The sequence below is a fragment of the Heteronotia binoei genome, chromosome 8, assembly GCF_032191835.1.
Source record: "Heteronotia binoei isolate CCM8104 ecotype False Entrance Well chromosome 8, APGP_CSIRO_Hbin_v1, whole genome shotgun sequence".
In the NCBI taxonomy this organism is placed as follows: Eukaryota; Metazoa; Chordata; class Lepidosauria; order Squamata; family Gekkonidae; genus Heteronotia; species Heteronotia binoei.
This window is the reverse complement of record NC_083230.1, coordinates 100,765,854-100,786,279: the sequence shown is the minus strand read 5'-3', so window position 1 is coordinate 100,786,279 and position 20,426 is coordinate 100,765,854. Positions and strand designations below refer to the sequence as shown.

The 20,426-nt window shown below is 43.2% G+C and overlaps 1 protein-coding gene across 1 annotated transcript in view; it reads right to left on the bottom strand.

Moving 5' to 3' along the window:
* Positions 1-20,426, bottom strand: part of TMTC1 (transmembrane O-mannosyltransferase targeting cadherins 1) — a 246,580-nt gene that overhangs the window by 205,282 nt on the left and 20,872 nt on the right. The window contains exons 2-5 of the mRNA XM_060245730.1: positions 15,431-15,612; positions 9,889-9,958; positions 5,748-5,924; positions 567-776 (exon numbers count right to left, since the gene is read on the bottom strand). Of these exons, the coding sequence (XP_060101713.1) occupies positions 567-776; positions 5,748-5,924; positions 9,889-9,958; positions 15,431-15,612 (639 nt within the window). The remainder of the gene's footprint in view (positions 1-566; positions 777-5,747; positions 5,925-9,888; positions 9,959-15,430; positions 15,613-20,426) is intronic.

Genomic DNA, 20,426 nt, shown 5'->3' with positions numbered 1-20,426 from the left:
TGACTCAATAAATTCACCACCCTTGGGTGAGGGCATCCTCTTGCTGCAGTCTCTGCAGAGAAAACCACCTTTTTCTGTCTGCAGCTTCTCCAGAGAGAACAACTTTCCTTTCTACCTGAGCTTTTTATTGCTTCCCTCCCAGGTCCCACCCCTCTGGAAAAGTTTTCCCTCCAAAAACTTTGCCACCCAATCAGAGGGCCAGAAGGGATCCTGGGAGATGTAGGCCCACTAGTAGCTCCAACACAGGCTTCCCTAGAGCCTATAGGCCGTACTAGGCTAAGATCATGACAGTGTGGCAAAACCATATGGGATAGACACACATACCGGCCGGTCTAACAGACAAGGTAATTTGGCACTGACCACTATCCAAACTTCCAAATTCAACTGGAAGCCAGATTAGTCTATGGTACTTCTCTGGAACATGGCAGAAAAAAGCAGTCTGATTAGCCACTTAAAAAAAAAAGTTGGACAGGGGATGGAAACCAAAGCAATGCTTCTCTTGCCACTGTAATAAAAGCAACTGTGTGCAAGTCCCATAACGTCAAGCAATTGTTTAAATGTGATACCTAAAAACAGCCCCCGTAGCTTTGCGCCAGACAGAGGGGCTGCTGTGCCGCTGTTCCTCCGGCGACGCAGGATGGCAGGAGTTCCATGTCCCCTTGTGAGGCACGCGGTGCTTTCCATTTTCCCTGCCAGACAAAGTCAACTGCGAGGAAGTGGCATGGAGGGAAGCTGCGGGCTGCCGAGCCATCCTTGGATGCACCACTCCGTTTTTCCTAATTAAACAATGGAGAGAGAGAAAGAAATGAAAACCTTATAAGAGAAGATGGCTTTTCGCTTCCTATTCATTCACGCAGAGAGGAAACCAAAATGCTTATTGTCAGCATTTACTTAGCAGCAGTAAAGGAAGAAACGGTGTACGAAGGATCCCACACCGTAGGCCGCATCCCAGTTGATTTAAGGTAAGAGTGCTCTTTAGAGTTGCTCTCTGTGGCTGCAGACAGAGCAAGGGGGACTTCAAAGTATAAAGGTAAAGGTAGTCCCCTGTTCAAAGTATACATACACCTTAATCTTTCCAGACAGCCTCTTCCGTTGAGACTGACATCACCAAGTCTATTTCAACCTTGAATTTTTTTTTTTTTAATTTAAATTATTTATTGTCTGCCATTTTCACAGGGACTCAAAATGGGTTACACAGTACAGTCAACAAAATGGGAAATTCAGTAACCAAGGCATTACGATTTTAGAAATCTGGAACTGCCAGAAATAAATGAAGCCTAAGAAATCACATGATATATTTAAGTGACACAGAAAATGCATAACAGGATCCTTCTCACAATAGACCTTACACAGCAGTATAGACCACAATCCCCAATCATTTGCCCAAGTAACTTCACAAACCATTTTCTACATCTAAAGCCTTTTATTCCGCTGCACATTGGAGAAGGCTGAGGATGGCGCTTAGGTTTTCGCAATGATGTTATTTTGCTGTTTTGACGTGCTGGTTTGCTTTTTCTCCTTTAATCCCTTAACTAAATTGATAAAGCGCTCCCCTCCTTAACTGAACCAGTGCTAGCCACTGGGGGCCTGTAAACTGAAACAGCCTTTAAAATTTTTCAACAACAAGCAGTGTAAACAGAATTCTTGAAACTGAACTTGTTAAAGAAAAGTTCAGTCCATTTCCAAAAAAAAGACATACTTCTTGTTGAGGGGCTCTGAATCACCACTTAGGGTTGCTCATTAGTCTGCCTCCCAAATATTCTGTTAATTTAGCACACTTTTAATCCCATATTTCCCTCAAGGGATTCCAGAGCCGTATATGTGGCTCTTCTCTCCTCCATTTTATCTTCACAATAAGCCTATGAGGCTGATTTAGCTGGGGGTGGGGGAGAGAGAATGTATGGTGAGTGGTTCAAAGTGAACTTCAGGACTTACTGAGTACTTAAACTTAGCCTGACTTTCTAACCACTATCTATTTATTATTTATTATATTATATTTATGAAATGCCTAATCACCACAACTGTTCCCTCCCACTTCCAACCTCGTGGATGTGGGGGAGAGGAACTGAATCAGTCAGAGGGACGAAGAGCAAGGGAAGGGTGCCAGCATCACTGCCCTCAACCAAACACCTGGCAGAACATTTCTGCCTTGCAGACCCTACAGGACTGCATAAAATCCCACAGGGCCCTGATGTTATTTGGCAGAGAGTTCCACCTGGTTGGGGCCTGGACCAAAAAGGCCCTGGCCGAGGACAGCCAGATATCTTCAGGGCCAGGGATCACCAGCAAGTTGTTATCTGAGGGGCATACCAGAGGAGGTGATCCAGCTACAACCACACCAGCTTTCTGCAAACAGACACTAGCAGATATCATACAAAGGGAACACCCCTGCTTGAGCATGTGATTTGAGGGCAATCACTGCTCTATGCTGGAGAATCACAAAAACAGCAAAGTAAATTCCTGGCAATCCAAATCTCTGTTTAATCTTCTAACAGCCATAACTGCATCCCCATCCAAGACCATCCAAGCTCCTTCCAGTTTACTCCTCCAACAGCTCAACAGGGTAAGTGTTCGCAAGGACACTGGAAGCTGGCAAGCCAATGAACAGGCACATCCTCACATAGGGAGATTTCAAAGCTTCTACTTGTTGCATTCTTTTGAAGGGAATTCAAAAACCTTCTCCCTAAGCAGGCGCAATCCATACATTAAATGACCAATCTCACCCTCCCCGTGGTCCTTGAAACCGTAAAAGGATAATCCTCTTTGTGGCTTGAAAGGATAGCGGGGACCGCACTGTACCATCAGAAGCTGATTTCACCATAACTCCTGGGTTCTTTAAGCTAAAAGGGACACGGAGGCTCACAGTTTTAAAAGAGGAATAAATTTGCTCAGGAGCCTTAGTTTGCAAGTGGGAGGAGCCCCAGCTTAGCCCAAGGGCTGCACCGAATCTCCCTGCTGCAGTTATTCTGCTCAAGTTTAGTGCATCACAGCTCTTAGTTGCAAAAGAGGATGAAGTGTAACCATTGGTCATTCACTGCCTGTCCAGAGCTAACAGGTACCTTGCAGTGTTCCCTCTAAGCTGAGTTAGCGTGAGCTAGCTCACAGATTTTTAGTCTCCAGCTCACACATTTTTTTGTCTTAGCTCAGGAAAGATGACCCCATAGCATAATAATTTATGCAGGCGCTCACAGCTTTAATACCAGTAGCTCACAAAGCAGAATTTTTGCTCACAAGACTCTGCAGCTTAACGGGAACATTGGTACCTTGGATTGTCCCCCAAGTGCCTTTTGCCTTCCCTTCTTCGTCTATTTGTTTAGATGAGTTCTTTACAGTCAGCTGCTAACCACTGTGTTTTATGGCTTCGATTAACATTATATAGCTGCCACATCTGGACAGTAGAGTTTCCAGAAATAAGGCTGCCTGGCCCATGTGCGATGCATCTTTATATCGGTACTAACTTGTTATTGAGCAAGACTTGTAACAGTTTATGGTGCTCCATATTTTATGCCAGTACAACTTTGTTTTCCTTCTAAAAGAGAGATGCTGGATTACAACAGCAGTTATTGATGCCAGGACCAGAAGAGCTTTGCAATTTGTGTCATCAGCCCAAGGTAGGGTTGTTTTTTAATCTTAAGGGGCTTCCCAACCTGGATAGCCTAGACCAGCCTGACCTGCTCAGATCTCAGACTCTAAGCAGGGATGGCCCTGGACAATATTTGGATGGGAGACCACCAAGGAATTCCAGGATTGCTACGCAGAGGCAGGCAATGGCAAACCCCTTCTGAACATCTCTTTTATTATTATTTGTGTTTTTGTTTTTAAATGATTTTATTAAAATAACAAAATAGGAAAGCTGATTTTTCGGTATATTGCAGGTACTCGAAAGCCTTGCTAAAGGCAGATGTTCACCCTTGAGTTTGGGGTTTTTACCTCCTTGGTTTAGGGCTGAATATCTCACCTGCCTAACGGCCCCTTGGCAACGCAGAGCCTATTTGCAAGCTAGGTTCAATATGCTACCATCTGCGATACTTCTTGGAAGATTCCGTAAAATTCCCTATGCTAACAGACCGTGCATTTGTGCATGTCCAGAGATAGAAACTTTCGAACATGCATTTTGAAGCTGTACTTTTTACTCTGACCTGCGCTCCATACTCTTTGACCCCTGTTTGAGTGAGCAAACAGCAAAGTCCAACAAATATAAAATTGTCTTCTTTTTGTCAACTGGGAACCAATTGGTAATTGAAACGGTTGCAAATTTTTTATATCTAGCATCCAGGAGGCACTTAAAGTATTTGCAAATTGCCATTTGATGGATGGATTGGTTCCCTGTTATGTTCGATAACATGCCAATAAAGGTTATTGTATTGAGATAACGAAATAATGCAAAGAAAAAAGATGATTTGGTACTTTTGCATACAATATCAAGAATAATTTCAAAACTAAAAATATATCAAGCTTCTATAATAATGATTTTTTTGGATCTATGTCATGTTCTGCCACATAATCTAACAAAGGATACCATATTGCTATAACTTTGTTTTGACATTGATCAGGTGATGAATTTGAGAAATTATATGCCAATTTATGCATAATAAAATGTTCTCAATTTTTTTCATGCCACAATTCCATATTCAGTGAAGAATGATCTATCTGTTTGGCTGCAATAGTCAGTCTGGCAGTGGATTATTTATAAAATTAATATCAATCCTGCTTTTGGTTTATTAATCCTAGGATCTATTCCTTTATTCAAAAGTAAAGTCTCAGGCAAAAAAGATATAGTTTATCCTGTTATGTTTTTAATTTGTTGGCAAACTTTGTGCCAAAAAACTTGAACACAGGCCTACCAGCAATGTAAGAAATTTGCCAGACTGCCACATTTCTTTCTGCATAATTCTTTTATTATTATTCATTCAATAATATGCAATTTGATTTATATTCAATTATAGTGAATTTAATTATAATCTTGACTTGTCTTGTGACAGCAATGGCAGGGCCTTAACGGGGATCTAACTGCAGCACATTCATTAGGGTAGGTACCACCTTCTTCTGATCCAGAAAGCAACAATAGGCTAAATTGGAAGAAGGGGATTGGTACTGGGTGGGGCAACCCCATTCCCAGGAATTAAAAAATGGGAGACCAAAGTCCTCAGGCTGACCAAAAGTTGAGTATAGGATCCTGGCTTTACATTTCTACCTCATCTTTTTCCTACAGCTTGAGGACTTCTAGCGACATGCATCACTTTTCACTGAACAAAGTTCACCACCATGCTTGTTTATACAAAACATCCAGTATTCTGTTTGAAATGGATATCAGCCATCCATCAGCACCATCCTAAACAGCACTACAACTTACTAAATCCATTGAAGGGAATAATTTAAAAAAGGGGTGACCCTGCTTAAGAAAGTACTGTAAGACATTTACCACAGCCTTATAAATAAGTTCACAAAGGTCACTAAGCTCACCTGCTCTTGTGTCTTGAGGACAACCACAAGACATCCACCTGTATTTGAGACATTTCCTTGCCTGGTCATCTGGAGTTAATTATTGCTCACCCCAGGTAACTACATGGATGGTTCTTCTCCCCACCACCACCTTTAAGGCAATCAGTATACTGCCATATAACTAACACATTTACTTGTAGTCCCGTGGTTTAGCAGCTGTATTGGCAGTCTTGTCAATTTATATGATAGACAGGTAACAACAAATTGACAGAACTGGAAAGAATAAAATCATGTCCTCCACTCACAATCTGGGTCTGTTCTGGGAAAGCAGGAAGCCGTCATATACCAAGCAGACGCCAAACACTGTGATCCCCGTTTCTTTTACCAGCATTGCACAAGTCCCAAGAAATAAACTAAGCAGCAAGAAGAAGACCGAAGCAGTCGGAGGGAAATGTTCCCCAACATAAAGGTGATCCACGCTCCTGCAAAGAGAACCCGAGTGTTAACTAAAAATAAACACAGTCACTGTTTGTCTGTTAAGCAGATTTCCTTCCATTGAAACAAAACCCCCAGTATAATGGCAGTTAGCAGGGCAGCCTGCATCATAAAACAGACTAACAAAAATGCTTATTTTTGCTTAGAACAGCAAGGCGGACAAACAAGGGCAAAAAAAAGGAGGGTAATGACTGGGGAGAGACAGAAGAGGAACCAGGAAAAAAACAGAAGCTGCAGAAGGGAAAGAATCAAAGACAGGAGTAACTTCAGCAAACCCTCAAGTTGGGAAGGGGTCAATACCCTCATAACTGCCAAGGCACCAGGAAGGATACACTGGAGACATGTGATCTTTCCCCATGTCCCCAGGTTGCCAAAACAACCAGGCAGTGTTCCCTGCCTTGCTTCCCTACGAGCCTGATTGTCATGGTTCATCCCTACAGCTTAGTACAAGAAGATGGGGCATTTTTACTTGGTTGCCTCGACAACAGGAGACTGTCCCTTGTCTTGCCACACTAGAGGACGTCAATGGAACCAGCCCCACAGCTCAAGGTGGAATAAAAGGTGGAAACACCAGCAACGCAGAGACATCCCCTACTTGCCTTGCCTCCTCATTCAGAGCAAGAGCTGGACAAGGCTAAACAGGAAGCAGGGCCTTGTGGGGACTTCCTCCCCCACCCCCGAGACTTTTGTGCCCTTTCAAGCGTCTCTCCCACCTCAAAACAGTTGTCAAAAATGGGGACACACGTTGAGATGCGCAGAAAATGTTCGCAAAATTTGTTTCAGCTTTATACGCAATGAACACAGTTCTTGCATTTCTTCTCCCCTCCCCTCCCCACTGCAGTCTTGAAATTTTTTCAACATGTTTTACACAGTAGATCAATCCACATTAAAGAATTTCCCCTCAAACACTGGGCAAGATTTAAAATCTTGAACACAACTATGTTTGATGTAAAAAAGAAAAGCTTTTAAAGAGAAGCAAGCTATTAATCTTCATTTAAAGCTGCCAGAAACCAAACATTTTTAAAGCGTGCAAACTGCCATTCTTTACTTACACAGCACAGAGATTTTGACAGGCATTCCCAGTAATTACAAGATGTAATTATTTATTTATCCCTGTCACAACCCTTACTGCAATAGGATTAGACTTTCCAGTATGGAGGCAGTTCAACCACAGACAAGTTATATTCTCCAATACAAAATTATTTACTGGCCTAGGAGTTCCAGTGTTCTTACAGGGCTTCCCTGCACTTTACCCATTGCTGACCACAGATGATGTTTAGCATTTAAGTGGCACAGAGTGTTAAAGCTGCAGTACTGCAGTTCTAAGCTCTGCTCACGACCTGAGTTCGATCCCCAGCAGAAGCTGGGTTTTCAGGTAGCTGGCTCCAGGTTGACTCAGCCTTCCATCCTTCCGAGGTCGGTAAAATGAGTACCCAGCTTGCTGGGGGTAAAGTGTAAATGACTGGGGAAGGCAATGGCAAACCACCCCGTAAAAAGTCTGCTGTGAAAGAGTCAGAAACAACTGGTGCTTGCACAGGGGACCTTTCCTTTTCCTAAACTTGTAGGGGTTGTTTACTGCTTTGTTTAATGTGTGTGTTAAGTGCCATCAAGTTGCTTCCAATTTATGGTAATCCTATGAATTAATGACCTCCAAAATAATCTGTTGTTAACGGCCTTCCTTAAGTCTTGCTAACTGATTGAGTCCATCCATCTCGTGCTGGGGCTTCCTCTTTTCCTGCTGCCTTCAACTTTTCTGAGCGCTGGCTTGTCTTCTCATAATGTGACCGTTATGTTTAGCCTCAATTTAGTCATTTTAGCTTCCAGGGAGGGTTCAGGCTGTGGGCAGGGGTATCCCCACTTTTTGCAAGGCACTTCCCCACCAGTAGCCAGCTGGCTGGCACGGGGAAATCCCACCCCCAACTGACCCCATAAGGTGATGTGATGATATCACCCAGAAGTGACATCATCACACTGCTGATGTTGCACAGTGATGCTCTTAAGTTTTGGGTAAAACTCTGTGGTAAAATCTGCTTCAAGCTATAGAGCAAGGGTGGCCAAACCGCAGCTTGGGAGTCACATGTGGTTCTTTCACACATACTGTGTGGCTCTCGAAGTCCCACCGCCCCATCAGGCAGCTTGGCAAAGGCATTTCTCTCTTTAAATCACTTCTCCAAGCCAAGCCAGATGGCAGATTGGAAAATGCATTTAAAGTTAAAGTTGCTTTCTTTCCAGCTCTCCCTCCCCCATCCATTAACCTGCGTGCCTTCCTGTCTTACGATTCTCAAATCTTGCAGCTCTCAAACATCTGATGTTAATTTATTGTAGCTCTCAAACATCTGGTGTTTATTCTATGTGTCTCTTATGTTACACAAGTTTGCTTTAAAACCTCCTGCTTTAGAGTTTTACCCAAAAACTAAAGCATCGCATACACACACCCCAAGATTAGTGACATGATGACATCACTTCCAGGAAAAAAGATCCCAGAGAGGGCCAAGAATCCCCCCACCAGCTGCCAGGGAGGGCCTCGCAACCCTACTTTGTCAGTAATGAAAGTTTTATGATTGGGTGCTATGGGTATTTTCCCTTCCCCCCCCCTTTTGAAATGTTATTTCATTTGTATCTAGCCTTTCTTCCTTAGAGGAGCTCAAAGAGGCATAATCCTGGGCAGGTGTCCATTCAGGGGCTGTCCAAACCTAAACCTGCTTAGTTTTTGTATCCTGTAGCTGTAAATCAAGAGGAAGGGAAGGGAAGGGAAGGGAAGGGAAGGGAAGGGAAGGGAGGGGGAGGGGGAAAGGGAGAGAGAGAAAACGTGCGAAAGCTTCCTACAGAATGGAGAAACAGCAGGGGAAAGGGGCCCAATCCTTCCTCCAACACAATGCTTCTCAGCTTCAAATGTTTCCTCCATGGGGATCCCTCAGAATGGAAAGCCAGGATATAATAAAGATATTCATAGATAAATATAAATGGGAGTTCCATTGACTCACAGGCTTACCCAAGGTGCTTTAAAAGAAGTGAAAGCTTTGCCTTTGCGCTCTACAGGTCTGCAAGGGACTGCCCCCTCCCCACACCCCTCAGTGTGAACAAAGCCAAAATCAGCCTGAGCAAGACCTTGGACTGGGGGTTCTGACTGCACAGGAGGTGAACAGGGAAAATCTTTACATTCCTAGTTTGTATGGTACAGCACCATTCAGGAGTGTCCTGAGAAAAAGCCAGTACTTTCTTCTCTTCCCCTCAAAAACAAATACCACTCCACAAGAACTGCCGCACTTTGAGGCTCAATTAAATATTATGCAAATAGATGCGAGGGGAAAAGTGCATCAGAAGCCAGAGGTGACAAATGTTTCCCCAGCTGTGAATCCTCCACTCAAAAATCATCCACGCACCCTCTGGCTGTTTTCTCTGCCGTCTACCACACCATTCCAAGCATACTTTCCTTTGCATAAAGGCAGTTGAAACACTACAAGGGAAAGCATTTGAAGCAGAGAAGCACTGGTTGGGGAAGGATTGGGCCCCCTTCCCCTGCTGTTCCTCCACTCCGTAGGACTCCCTTCAGAAGCGTCTTTTCTTTTTTAAAAAAGGCTACCAAGGTTCTAAATCCTGCAATACCGCTAAATGATAAATGGCACTGCCTGTAAGAGGTGTGCACGATGAATGCCGCTAAGGTATTGATGCAGGTGGCAGCACAACAGGGATGCTGGTCTCCTGCGGTTCAATGTGCTATAAGCAAATCCAATTCTCTTAATTTAGTGCAGATAGTTGAGCAGCTGCTCTTAGCTACCACGACCCACCCACTGCAAAGGCAGAACAGAAAGGGAAAGAAATAAGGTTACAGACGGTGCTTTATATATAGGGCTTGGCAGGATAAAGCAAATCCTGCTAGCAGTGATGTGTTATTTGTTCCCCCCTCTGAAAAAGAAGTATCCCAGCCATTTTTTTAAAAAAAAAACATACCTATTATAGGAGAGAAACGCCAACAGAAATAGCAGACAGGCCAAGACATCTCCTCTGCCTACTATACCCGCTACCTAAAAAGAAATGGAAACGTGTCACATTAATAATTGAACAACAACACTATATTAAAATGCTTGTAACAATCTATCAACATCTGTCTTTCATTTTTTTTTTTTTGCATAGCATTGTTTTTCCTGACATTTGTCTCTCCTTAGTATCTGCCAGGAGATATTTAAGGGAGAAAAGATTAACGACGCTGTGTATTACGTTTCATTAAGACCAACGATCCATCTAGTCCAAGGGTCTGACTATTCTTTGTCAACATGAACAGTGTTTGAGGTTTCCATTGGGCATGTAATATTTCTTCTTCCATCCAAGTTTCCAACATTCCACCCAATTTTCCCAGAATTCCCTCACAATCCTTAGCATGATCAAGAAAAGGAACCAACAAACAAGATTGAAGCACCAGGCACAGACATCTCCTCCAGTGTTGCCTCCAAGCACAGATATTCAAATGTTTGCTGCTCTTGAATATGGAGGTTCCCTTGATTAGTAGCTATTGATGGACCTCTCCTCCATGAATCTGTGTAATCACCTTTTAAAGCTATCCAGCTGCCATCATTACATCTATAGGCAGCAAATTCTACAGTTTAAATGCTCACTGGGTGCAGACATACTTCTGCTTCCGCACTGCATACAGCAACGTCATATTGAAGTACAGTAAACTAAAGGACTTCCTAAAATGGCACCAATCAAACAACCAATCAGTGAATCTAGGTGAGACTTTCTGGCAAAAGGAGGGGGGCTCATGATAGAAGCTATGTTAGATTGTATTAAAAGCAGAGACCCAAGCACCAAGTAGTCCTCAAAAGGCCATTCACACAACCCTCTTTACGTGGTAGGTTAGTACATAACAACTGTGTTGCTGGTTCAAAGGTTCACCTGACATTGCTATGGAAGCAGGGGTGGACTTCTAGCAGGAGCTCCTTTGCATATTAGGCCACACAACCTTGACGTAACCAATCCTCCAAGAGCTTACAAGGCTCTTTTTTGTAAGCTCTTGGAGGATTGGCTACATCAGGGGTGTGTGGCCTAATATGCAAAAGAGCTCCTGCTAGAATTCCACCCCTGTATGGAAGCAATGGGTGGAGGGTTCTATCTCAATGGAATCCCTTATTATTTCCCCCAAGCATTGGGTCATCAGAAGTACACTGTCTCTGAAGATGGTGTCTCCATAGCTGTCATGGCTAACATCCTGTTTTCTACTGTACAGTAAAATCTCAACCCATGAGGAAACCAGAAGTAGTCCTGTGAACCAAAGAGGAAGTACACACTTTGCAAACTTTACTTATTTATCTGTTTCATTTACACCCACCTTTCCCCACAATGGAGACCAAATGTAGCTTACATCATACACCTCTCTTCCATTTTATCACAACAACCCTGTGAGGTAGGTTAGGCCAAGGGTGTCTGACTAGCCCAATATCCCCCCGCAAGCTTTCATACCACACCGGAAAGCTGAAGCTGGCTATCCAAAATCTGAGTCCAATATTCTTAACCACTACACCACACCAATGCCACTAACAACTGCAGTTCATGTTAAGAAAAGCACCTTTGGAAGATGGCACGATTGCAAGCAGAGAAGCAGAGCAAGGGCTCATAACCCTTTTCACACACCAAATCCATTTCTTAGCTTCTTCTACCTTGTAATTTTAAATGCGAGGAAAACATGCATTTAATATTCCATTGAGGAGGAACTGCTGAAGATGGAAATTTGGAATAAGAAAATGGTGGGCAGGGGAAAACACTGGCACCCTCTCCTCCTCTGCCCTCACTGGAAGTGACTTTTTCACATTTTATAATGAGGTCTCTAGGATACTGCAAAACGTCCCAGACAAGAAGAGGAAGAAGAACTGGTTTTTATACCCTGTTTTTCTCTACCTTAAAAAGTCTCAAAGAGACTTACAATTGCCTTCCCTTCCCATGCATCGGCTTTTCAAGGAAAAGAAGAGCTAGCAGCAAAGAAAACTTATTTGTAGCACTGAAAATGTTTCCACCTCTCCCCAGATCTTCATAACTCTGCAAGTCTTAAAGGTTAAAACAACTGGCTGTTTAAAACACAATACTGCTACAGTGAGAAATGGACTTGAGGAAAAACCCTCTTCTCCCCAGACAGGTACCTATTCTTACCATGGAAAACTAACCTATTCCTCCCCATTCCTAACCATGGAAAACTACGCTAACAAAAGGTTAAGCAATTCCTAATTCATAAATCAATTTTAATCACCAAACAAAGCACAGTCAAGGAGAACTTTCCCAGTCTCAAAACTGGTGAGTTTTGGTAATTTATTTGTGCTAGCTCAACATTTTACCTCCTCTTAAATAACAGAGAAATTAAAAATCCTGCCTTGAAACTCAGCACATAATAAGTTAATTTGTCTTCTGAGTTCTGGTATTTGCTGCTTGCTCTCTCAGTTCTTTCTTTGTTAAATCTTACCTTGAATTCACAAACATATATATTCACTGTATGAAGCTGTGCTTCCAACCAAACCCCCTTTCCTCTTCCAACCAATGATTTCCCTCTGCCCTCCCCTCCCCCCAAAAAGGTGCATTATTCTGGCTGATTAACTCATGAAACAGCCTGGGAGGAATCTGGAAAGCTCAAGGCTTCTTTGTTATTAAAAAGATAATCTTTCCTGAAAGGATCTCAGCAAGGCGCGACATTTCGTTCATGCCTGCCTAAGTCTCAGCCATTCGCATCTCCCGTAAGAACTGGTCCGGAGACCAGCAATGGAAACCTCAAGCTGGGATTTACAATGCTTCATGAATAATGCCGGCCAATCACCGAGCACCTCACTTTTAATTGACCAGGATGCTCCCTGATCATCTTTAAACCACCCTGCAGATTGACAGGTTGGAGGATGGGAGAAGAATAGAGGGATCTAACAGTTGCTGGAAAGCAAGCATGTCTCTACTTTACTTTTTTTTTTTTTTTAACACCATGCATTTCTTCCCAACAGGGACCCAAAGCAGCTTACATCGATCTTCTCTCCTCCATTTTACCCTCACAACAACCTGGTGAGGTAGGCTAGGCTAAGAGTGTGTGTTTGGCCCAAGGCCACCCAAGGCAGTGTGGGGAATCAAACCTGGATCTCCCAAATTCCAGTCCAAAACTTAACCAACTACACTATGCAGGCTCTATCTGAATAACCCTGCCATTGGTTGTTTCTTGACAATGAGGGAATTCTGGGGGAACTGGGTGGAATGTTCGGAACTAGAATAGACAGATGAACAGATTGTAAGCCACCCCGAGGCTCCTTCAACTCTCTTCTCTTCTTCATCTTTAGAAGTCAGTTTGGTGTAGTGGTTAAGAGCAGTGGACTCTAATATGGGAGAACCAGGTTTGATTTCCCATGCAGCTACTGGCGTGATCTTGAGTTAGCCACAAGTTCTCTCAGAGCTGTTCTGCTCAAGAGCAGTTCTCCAAAGAGCTCTCAGCCCCATCTACTTCACGGGGTGTCTGTTGTGGGAAGGGGAAGGAGATTGTAAACTACTCTGAGATTCTGAGTGAAGGGTGGGGTATAAATCCAATCTCTTCTTCCTCCTCTTCTTCTTCATACCAATTTCTGAAAATAAATTTGATTTTGTTTGGAATTTGAATCTTTTTTTTTCTCCTTCTTGGATACAAATATTAAAACAGTGTGCTCAAGACAAGCTTTTGACAGCTTGTACATTCTTTCTTGATGTGGTAGCACCAGCTCAGATTTAAAAAATCATCATCTAATTCATTTTTGAATTAGTCACCCTGATTAGCTGAACAATGTTTCTGGCTCTGCTCACAGCTTCTAACTTACACTTGGGCACATGATCCCAATCTACATCTCTTTCCAATATTTACAACACTCTCAGACACAGTGTGATTTGGGGAGTTTTTAGAATGGCAGATGGGTGAAAGAAAATTCTGAAGGCAGGCAGAACAATCTCGCAGCACGGCAGACATCTCAGGGCTCTTTCAGCTTCATGTAGCAGCCAAGAGTCTTCTTATTCCTTCAATGAAACCGGTTGGTGTTTATTCCTAGCAATGCTGATTCGTGCCAAATTAGGGCCAAATTAATTAGGGCCAAACCATACGTGATACATAATATCCATGATGCAATGTTGTATCCAACCAGTTATTCTCACAGTAAAAAAAAAAAAAAAAAAGGAATAAGGGGTTCCCTTTGATCACCAAAAAGAAAGGCAACATTAGGAATCATGGGACCTACATGCACAAAGGTCATATGGCATGGGACAAAAAAGGGAAGGGGAGGGAACTCAACCCAAATCTAAACAGTGTAATAGAGGGTCAAAGCTACCTATAACACAATTCATAAAAATGTACATTTAATATAAATCATACACAAAGAATGAATTTTAAAACATATTGTTTGAATATCAGACTGCAAACCATATACAATTTCACATATACATTTGATGGACTTCGAATCACCGCAATAACCATATGCGTTTCGGCCCCTAAGGGCCTTCTTCAGTGGTCAATATATAAAATCTACAATGGCACACATCCAGGAATACAAATAATAGAAAGTAAGGTGCCGCTTCTAGAATTATCAAATAAGGAGAAAAAAGGGGGAGGGTGAGAAACAAAATTACTTTATGCGTTAATTTTTTTTTACCTTTAAAGTTATTGTAAGTTGTTGTTACCTTATATGATGTGTGGTTACTTAAAATTATATTAAGTAAACTGTACCTTGATAGTAATATGTTTTAAAATTAATTTTTGTGTATGCTTTATATTAAACATTATACATTTTTATGAATTGTGCTATAGGTAGCTTGACCCTCTATTACACCATGTGGCATGCTAAGGAAGGGAATTGGATAAAGCCAAGTACAAAAGCCAGCTGGGGCCAACTCATAATCTCTTTTTTCAACTTTAGAAAAGTTGCAGGAGGTCCCAATTTCTTTGGAGCAGTGGTACAGCATGGTTTCACCAGTCCTTAACGATACTGTGACATTCCACCCCACCCCACCCCCTGCCCCCAAGGCATACACCAGATAAGGAATTATTTAAATCAAAGTGAAGACACAGGGAAAAGATTAAAGACCCTCTTCCTTGGAACTGCTGCTCTGATCACATTCAGAGTCCTTGTGCCTGTTTAAGACTTCTTAGAAACGAAAAATCAGAAGGTTTATTCACAGTTCTCCTGTGTCATCTGTGGTTTTGCTTGTAGAATTAAAGCAAAATCATTATGCAGGGATGTTGGAAGCAAGTCTAGTTAAACGAAAAAGGCTTCTCTTTCAAATCAACTCGCTCAGCTCCAAAGTCTTAAGATTTTGACAAGCAGTGAAAGTTGATTCTGAACCTCTCTTGTTATGCTGATTATTTTCTGTAAACACAACCATATTTTGTTGCTGGACCTTCCAAAACAAGCAAGCATTCCACATTTTATTGTGGCAAAATGATCACATTCTCAATTACTGGGAAGACGCTGTGTTTTTCCATGGAACTCGAAAAGAAACTCTCTGTCGCTTGGCATACTTACAGCCTCCGTGTGAATGGGATGGACAGCAAAGAACAGGGCGGTGACAAAAGACAGCCGTCCGTCCTTGAAAACGGCTTTGTCACAAGTGTACATCAGCAGCAGCGTTACCAGGCAGTGTAGGGCTACATTCACAGCATGGAAATAGAAGGGGTTCATGCCAGCCAGCAAGATATTCAGCCTGCAAGGAAATAAATACACAACAATGTCAAGTATTAACCTGGAAGCGAAGTTTGAGGGGAAACAGCAGGACACCCACACAGTATTGACAAGTGTTGCAAATAAAATTCACAAAAGGGTTTTTTTATTAGCCCACAAAAAGATTTTACTGCATGATTGTGCATGCCTGTGAAGCTGCTCCAGCAAGCTAGATCATCCAACCCCTGTAGGCTCTGACCCAGAACAACTCTTTCCCAGCCTGGATGCCCAGAGAATAACATTAAGTAGGTTCTAGACCAAATCAAGACTGAACTCGCCCTAGAAGCTAAAATGATTAAACGGAGGCTATTGTACTTTGATCACATTTTGAGAAAAGAGCCACTGAGAAAAAAGCCCAGACCTGGATAGCCCAGGCTAAGCCCAATCTCATCAGATCTCAAAACCTAAGCAGGGCTGACTTTGGTTAGTACATATGAACATATGAAGCTGCCTTCTACTGAATCAGACCCTTGGTCCATCAAAGTCAGTATTGTCTACTCAGACTGGCAGCGGCTCTCCAGGGTCTCAAGCTGAGGTTTTTCATGCCTATTTGCCTGGACCCTTTTTAGTTGGAGATGCCAGGGATTGAACCTGGGACCTTCTGCTTCCCAAGCAGATGCTCTACCACTGAGCCACGGTCCCTCCCCGTACTTGGATGGGAGACCTCCTTGAAATACCAAGTCAGGAGGACAGGGGCAGGCTTTATTCAGCCACTTCTTGGAGTATCCTCCAGGCCCGAGTAGGGATCAGTCACTAGAGATCAACATGATTTCCAGGTGCTAGCACACAAATAAACACCCACACATTAAAATATACAAAAGTACAAAAAAAAAAAGAATCACTGGAAAATACAATAATGCTGGGGAAAGGATAGCAGGATATTAGGAAAAGAGGAGGACCCAACATGAGATGGATTTCTTATTTCTTTCATAAAAGGCGGGAGAGAGAGAGAGACTGATTGACTGACTGACTTTCTTCCCCAATGGAGACCAAAAGCAGCTTACAAACATAACTAAGCATCTCTAAAATGAACAATTAAACAAAATACAAGAATATTAAATCTGTTAAAGGTAAATACAGGAATTTTCAACAACAGACTTTCACACTGTGGCCTACAGAGTTCTGTATGAGAATATGTGGCAAAACCAGGACAAATCACTTTGCCAGTAGAAACAGAGCAAACTATTGTTTCAGTACAGTTTAATTTTAAAATCAGCATAGGTTTCAGGAAACACATTCTTCTCTTTGGTTTTCAGCTACCCAGATGCTGTATCAGGTCTTCAGAACACAGAAATACAGAGCTAAAAGATACCTCAGGAGTTATCTAGTCCAGCCTCCTGCACAATGCAGGAAATTCACAAGCTCAGAGGTATTTTAGCCTCTGGCTCACACATTTTTATCTTAGCTCAGGAATAATGGCCACAGAGCAAACTAATTTATGCAGTAGCTCACAAAGTAGAATTTTTGCTCACAGCTTACAGGGAGTATTGGGGAGCCTTCTGTATGCAAAACATGTGCTCTTCTACAAGTCTGCCATTTGTGCACAGCTGCAGCCTGATAGCTGCACCCATGTTCCAGTTTACAAAAAATAGTGGGAGCAGTGTCCTTGTGGCAGACACAAGGGCACCATCACTTCTATTTTGGCCTAAGCAGCAGAGATAAGCTTAACACAGCAGGAATGGCATGGGAATGGCAAACGGTAATCTTTTGGGAGCCCGGGAATGGAAATCAGGGCTAGCAATGCCTGTGTGTGTTGGCCTGCGTTATGGACCATCTGTGTATATATGTGCTAGCTCTGGAACAGAAAGCCACCACGGTACAGTGGTTACAGGGCAAAACTTGTATCTAGGAGATTCAGGTTCAAATCCCCAGTCTGCCAAGAAAGATTACTCTCTCAGAGTTGTTGTGGTGAGGCTAAAAAAGGAAGATGAAAGATGTTGCAAGCTGCTTTGGTACTCTCTGGAGAGAAAAGCGAAATAACTAAATAAATATAGAGGTGAAGGGAGAACTGCTGTGAAATCATTGCTGTGTGTTTGCCAGTTCTAAGACTGATGGGTGTAGGTACTCTTATACAACCGTATGTGTGATGTTGTTACAGCTGCTGGGTTACCATCATTTGTTAATCCGACTGCTGCTAATAAGTTCCGTGGGGATAGCCACTTAAATCTGTTGCAGTAAGACACAAATATGCATTTTTTTAAAGTAGTATTAAAGACTAACAAATTTATTATGGTATAATTCTGTTCTTCCCCTCCCCCCCATGTGTATCACAATATGCTGCTCTTTAAAGTGCCACAAGATCCCCTTTTTGTGTTTGTTGTGCTGATGGCCCCTGGATGGGAACTAAGAATTGGAAATCTCTCTGTGTCCTGCCTTTGGAAGACTACCTCCTTCAGCTGACAGAAGGGGCAAGCAATTAAAGTTGCTGTAGTTTGAACTGGGGGGCTTGGGTGGTTCTGAGCTAGATTTTGACCAAAAGTGGGCAACGGTTTGGTTCCCAAGTGCCAAATATATTATGGCACCTAATGTGAAAATGTTGACATTCCAGCAAACAAAAGGGGTGGAGGGAGGGGAGTGAAGGTTGAGCAGGCCAGAGAGGCAAGTCCACTTAAGCAGGGGGTGGCAGTGGTGGCACCACTCTTGTTCTACAGCCCAGGCACACTGAGCAGCAGTGCCACACATCTAAGTAGTACAAGCCCGACCACTGGGGCAAGGACTTCTGGCCCCTGCCAGGGGCAGGCTGAAAAGGAGCTCCCAATGAGACCCGCTTTGGTGTAGTGGTTAAGAGTGGTAGACTCTAATCTGGTGACCCAGGTTTGATTCCCCATTCCTCCACATGCAGCTGCTGGGTGATCTTGGGTCAGTCAGAAGTTCTCTCAGAGCTGTTCCCTCAAGAGCAGTTTTCAGTCAGAGCTCTCTCAGCCCCACCTACCTCACAGGGTGCCTGCTGTGGGGAGAGGAAGGGAAGGTGATTGTAAGCTGCTCTGAGACTCCTTTGGGTAGAGAAGGGTGGGATATAAAACCAACTACTACTCCTTCTTCGAATAACAGTGCTGCTTGAGGCCCTCACAAAATTCATGCAACTTCACTCCAGCTCAGCTGACTACACCACTGCTTCTGGTGAGACTTTAAGAAGCCAAACAGTTGCTTTTTTGAAGAAATCCAGAGCAGGATGAGCAATTTTGCTTTCTGCCATGAATATGTGAAGCTGCCTTATACTTGAATCAAACCACTGATCTATCAAGGTTAGGACTATCTTCTCTGACAGGCAGTGGTTTCTCCTGGGTCTCAGGCAGAGGTCTTTCCCGTGGCACTTGCAGGGAGGTTGGGATATCAGTGTAATAAATAAGTAAATAAGCAAGCATCCTTCCTTGGAGTCCTTCCTTTAAACAGAGGCTAGATGGCCATCTGACAGCAATGAGGATCCTGTGAATTTGGGGGGAGGTATTTGTGAGTTTCCTGCATTATGCAGGGGGTTGGACTAGATGACCCTGGAGGTCCCTTCCAACTCTGTGATTCTATGATCATCTAGCTAACCTTTTTAATTGAACATGCCAGGAACTGAACTTGGGATTGCTCACATGCAAAGCATAGAGCCAGTTTGGTGTAGTGGTTAAGTGCATAGACTCTTATTTGGGAGAACCGGGTTTGATTCCCCAATCCTCCACTTGCAGTTGCTGGAATGGCCTTGAGTCAGCCATAGCACTCATAGAGTTGTCCTTGAAAGGGCAACTTCTGTGAGAGCTCTATCAGCCTCACCTACCTCGCAGGGGGTCTGTTGTCGGCGTGGGGGGGGAAGGTAAAGAAGATTGTGACCACTCTGAGAGTCAGAGTATAGGGTGGGATATAAATTCAATATCATTTTCTTCTTCATATGTTCTACTCCTGAGCCAAAGACCCCATCCCTGCTGTACAAGTTGCCTTGCATCCAACATGCTCCGCTTGCACATCAGTAAATAAAACAATTCCCAAGACACTCTAAGTCTTTACTACTTTTTTACTCCCAAAAAATTAAACCTCTGGATTTGCCACATGACAGACACACAAAGCTGCCTTACACTGAATCAAGGTCCATCAAGACTAGTACTGTCTCTTCAGACTGGTAGTGGCTTCTCCAGGGTCTCTGGGAGAGGACTTTCACATCTACTATTCCATCCTTTAAACTAGAGGTGTTTGGGATTGAACCTGGGACCTACTGCATGCCGAGCAGATGCTCTACCACAAAGCCAGGGCCCCTCCCAGCTCCTGGAATGGAAGAGGAATGCACTTTAATTGGTTCTAAGACTCTGGGTCAGTGATTTTTCCCCCTGCATTTGTGTTTGATGTGCCAAAATACTCCACCATCCCCACAGGAGAAGCTTCACTTCACTGACTGCACACGTGCAAACTGCTTATCATAAGCCTGCCTTGATCAGCCAGGGAACAACAAAGAGCACTCCACCACTACAGCTTAATCTTTGAAAGAGAGAGGCACAGAGGCTCAAGTCAGCTGCATTTGAAAATGGGCTATATAGCCACTGGGCATCATTGACTCCCATATCACTTTAAGAATAATTTCTCTACTAGGAAGGTATAATACGATATGGCAGGATTCTGTCCCAGTTCAGGGCAAAACTATGTGCTTGGGTTTTTAAAGAGCTGAAACCAAGTTCCCTGCAGCCACAGAGCAGCCATGGGGAATGGCTTTTACAAAAAATAAAGATTTCAAAACTATGGGGGGGAGGGTTCCTGTCTCACCCCCCCCAGCCATTTTCCTGTGCAGAAACAACCCGGGGGGGGGGTATTTCTCCATTTTGG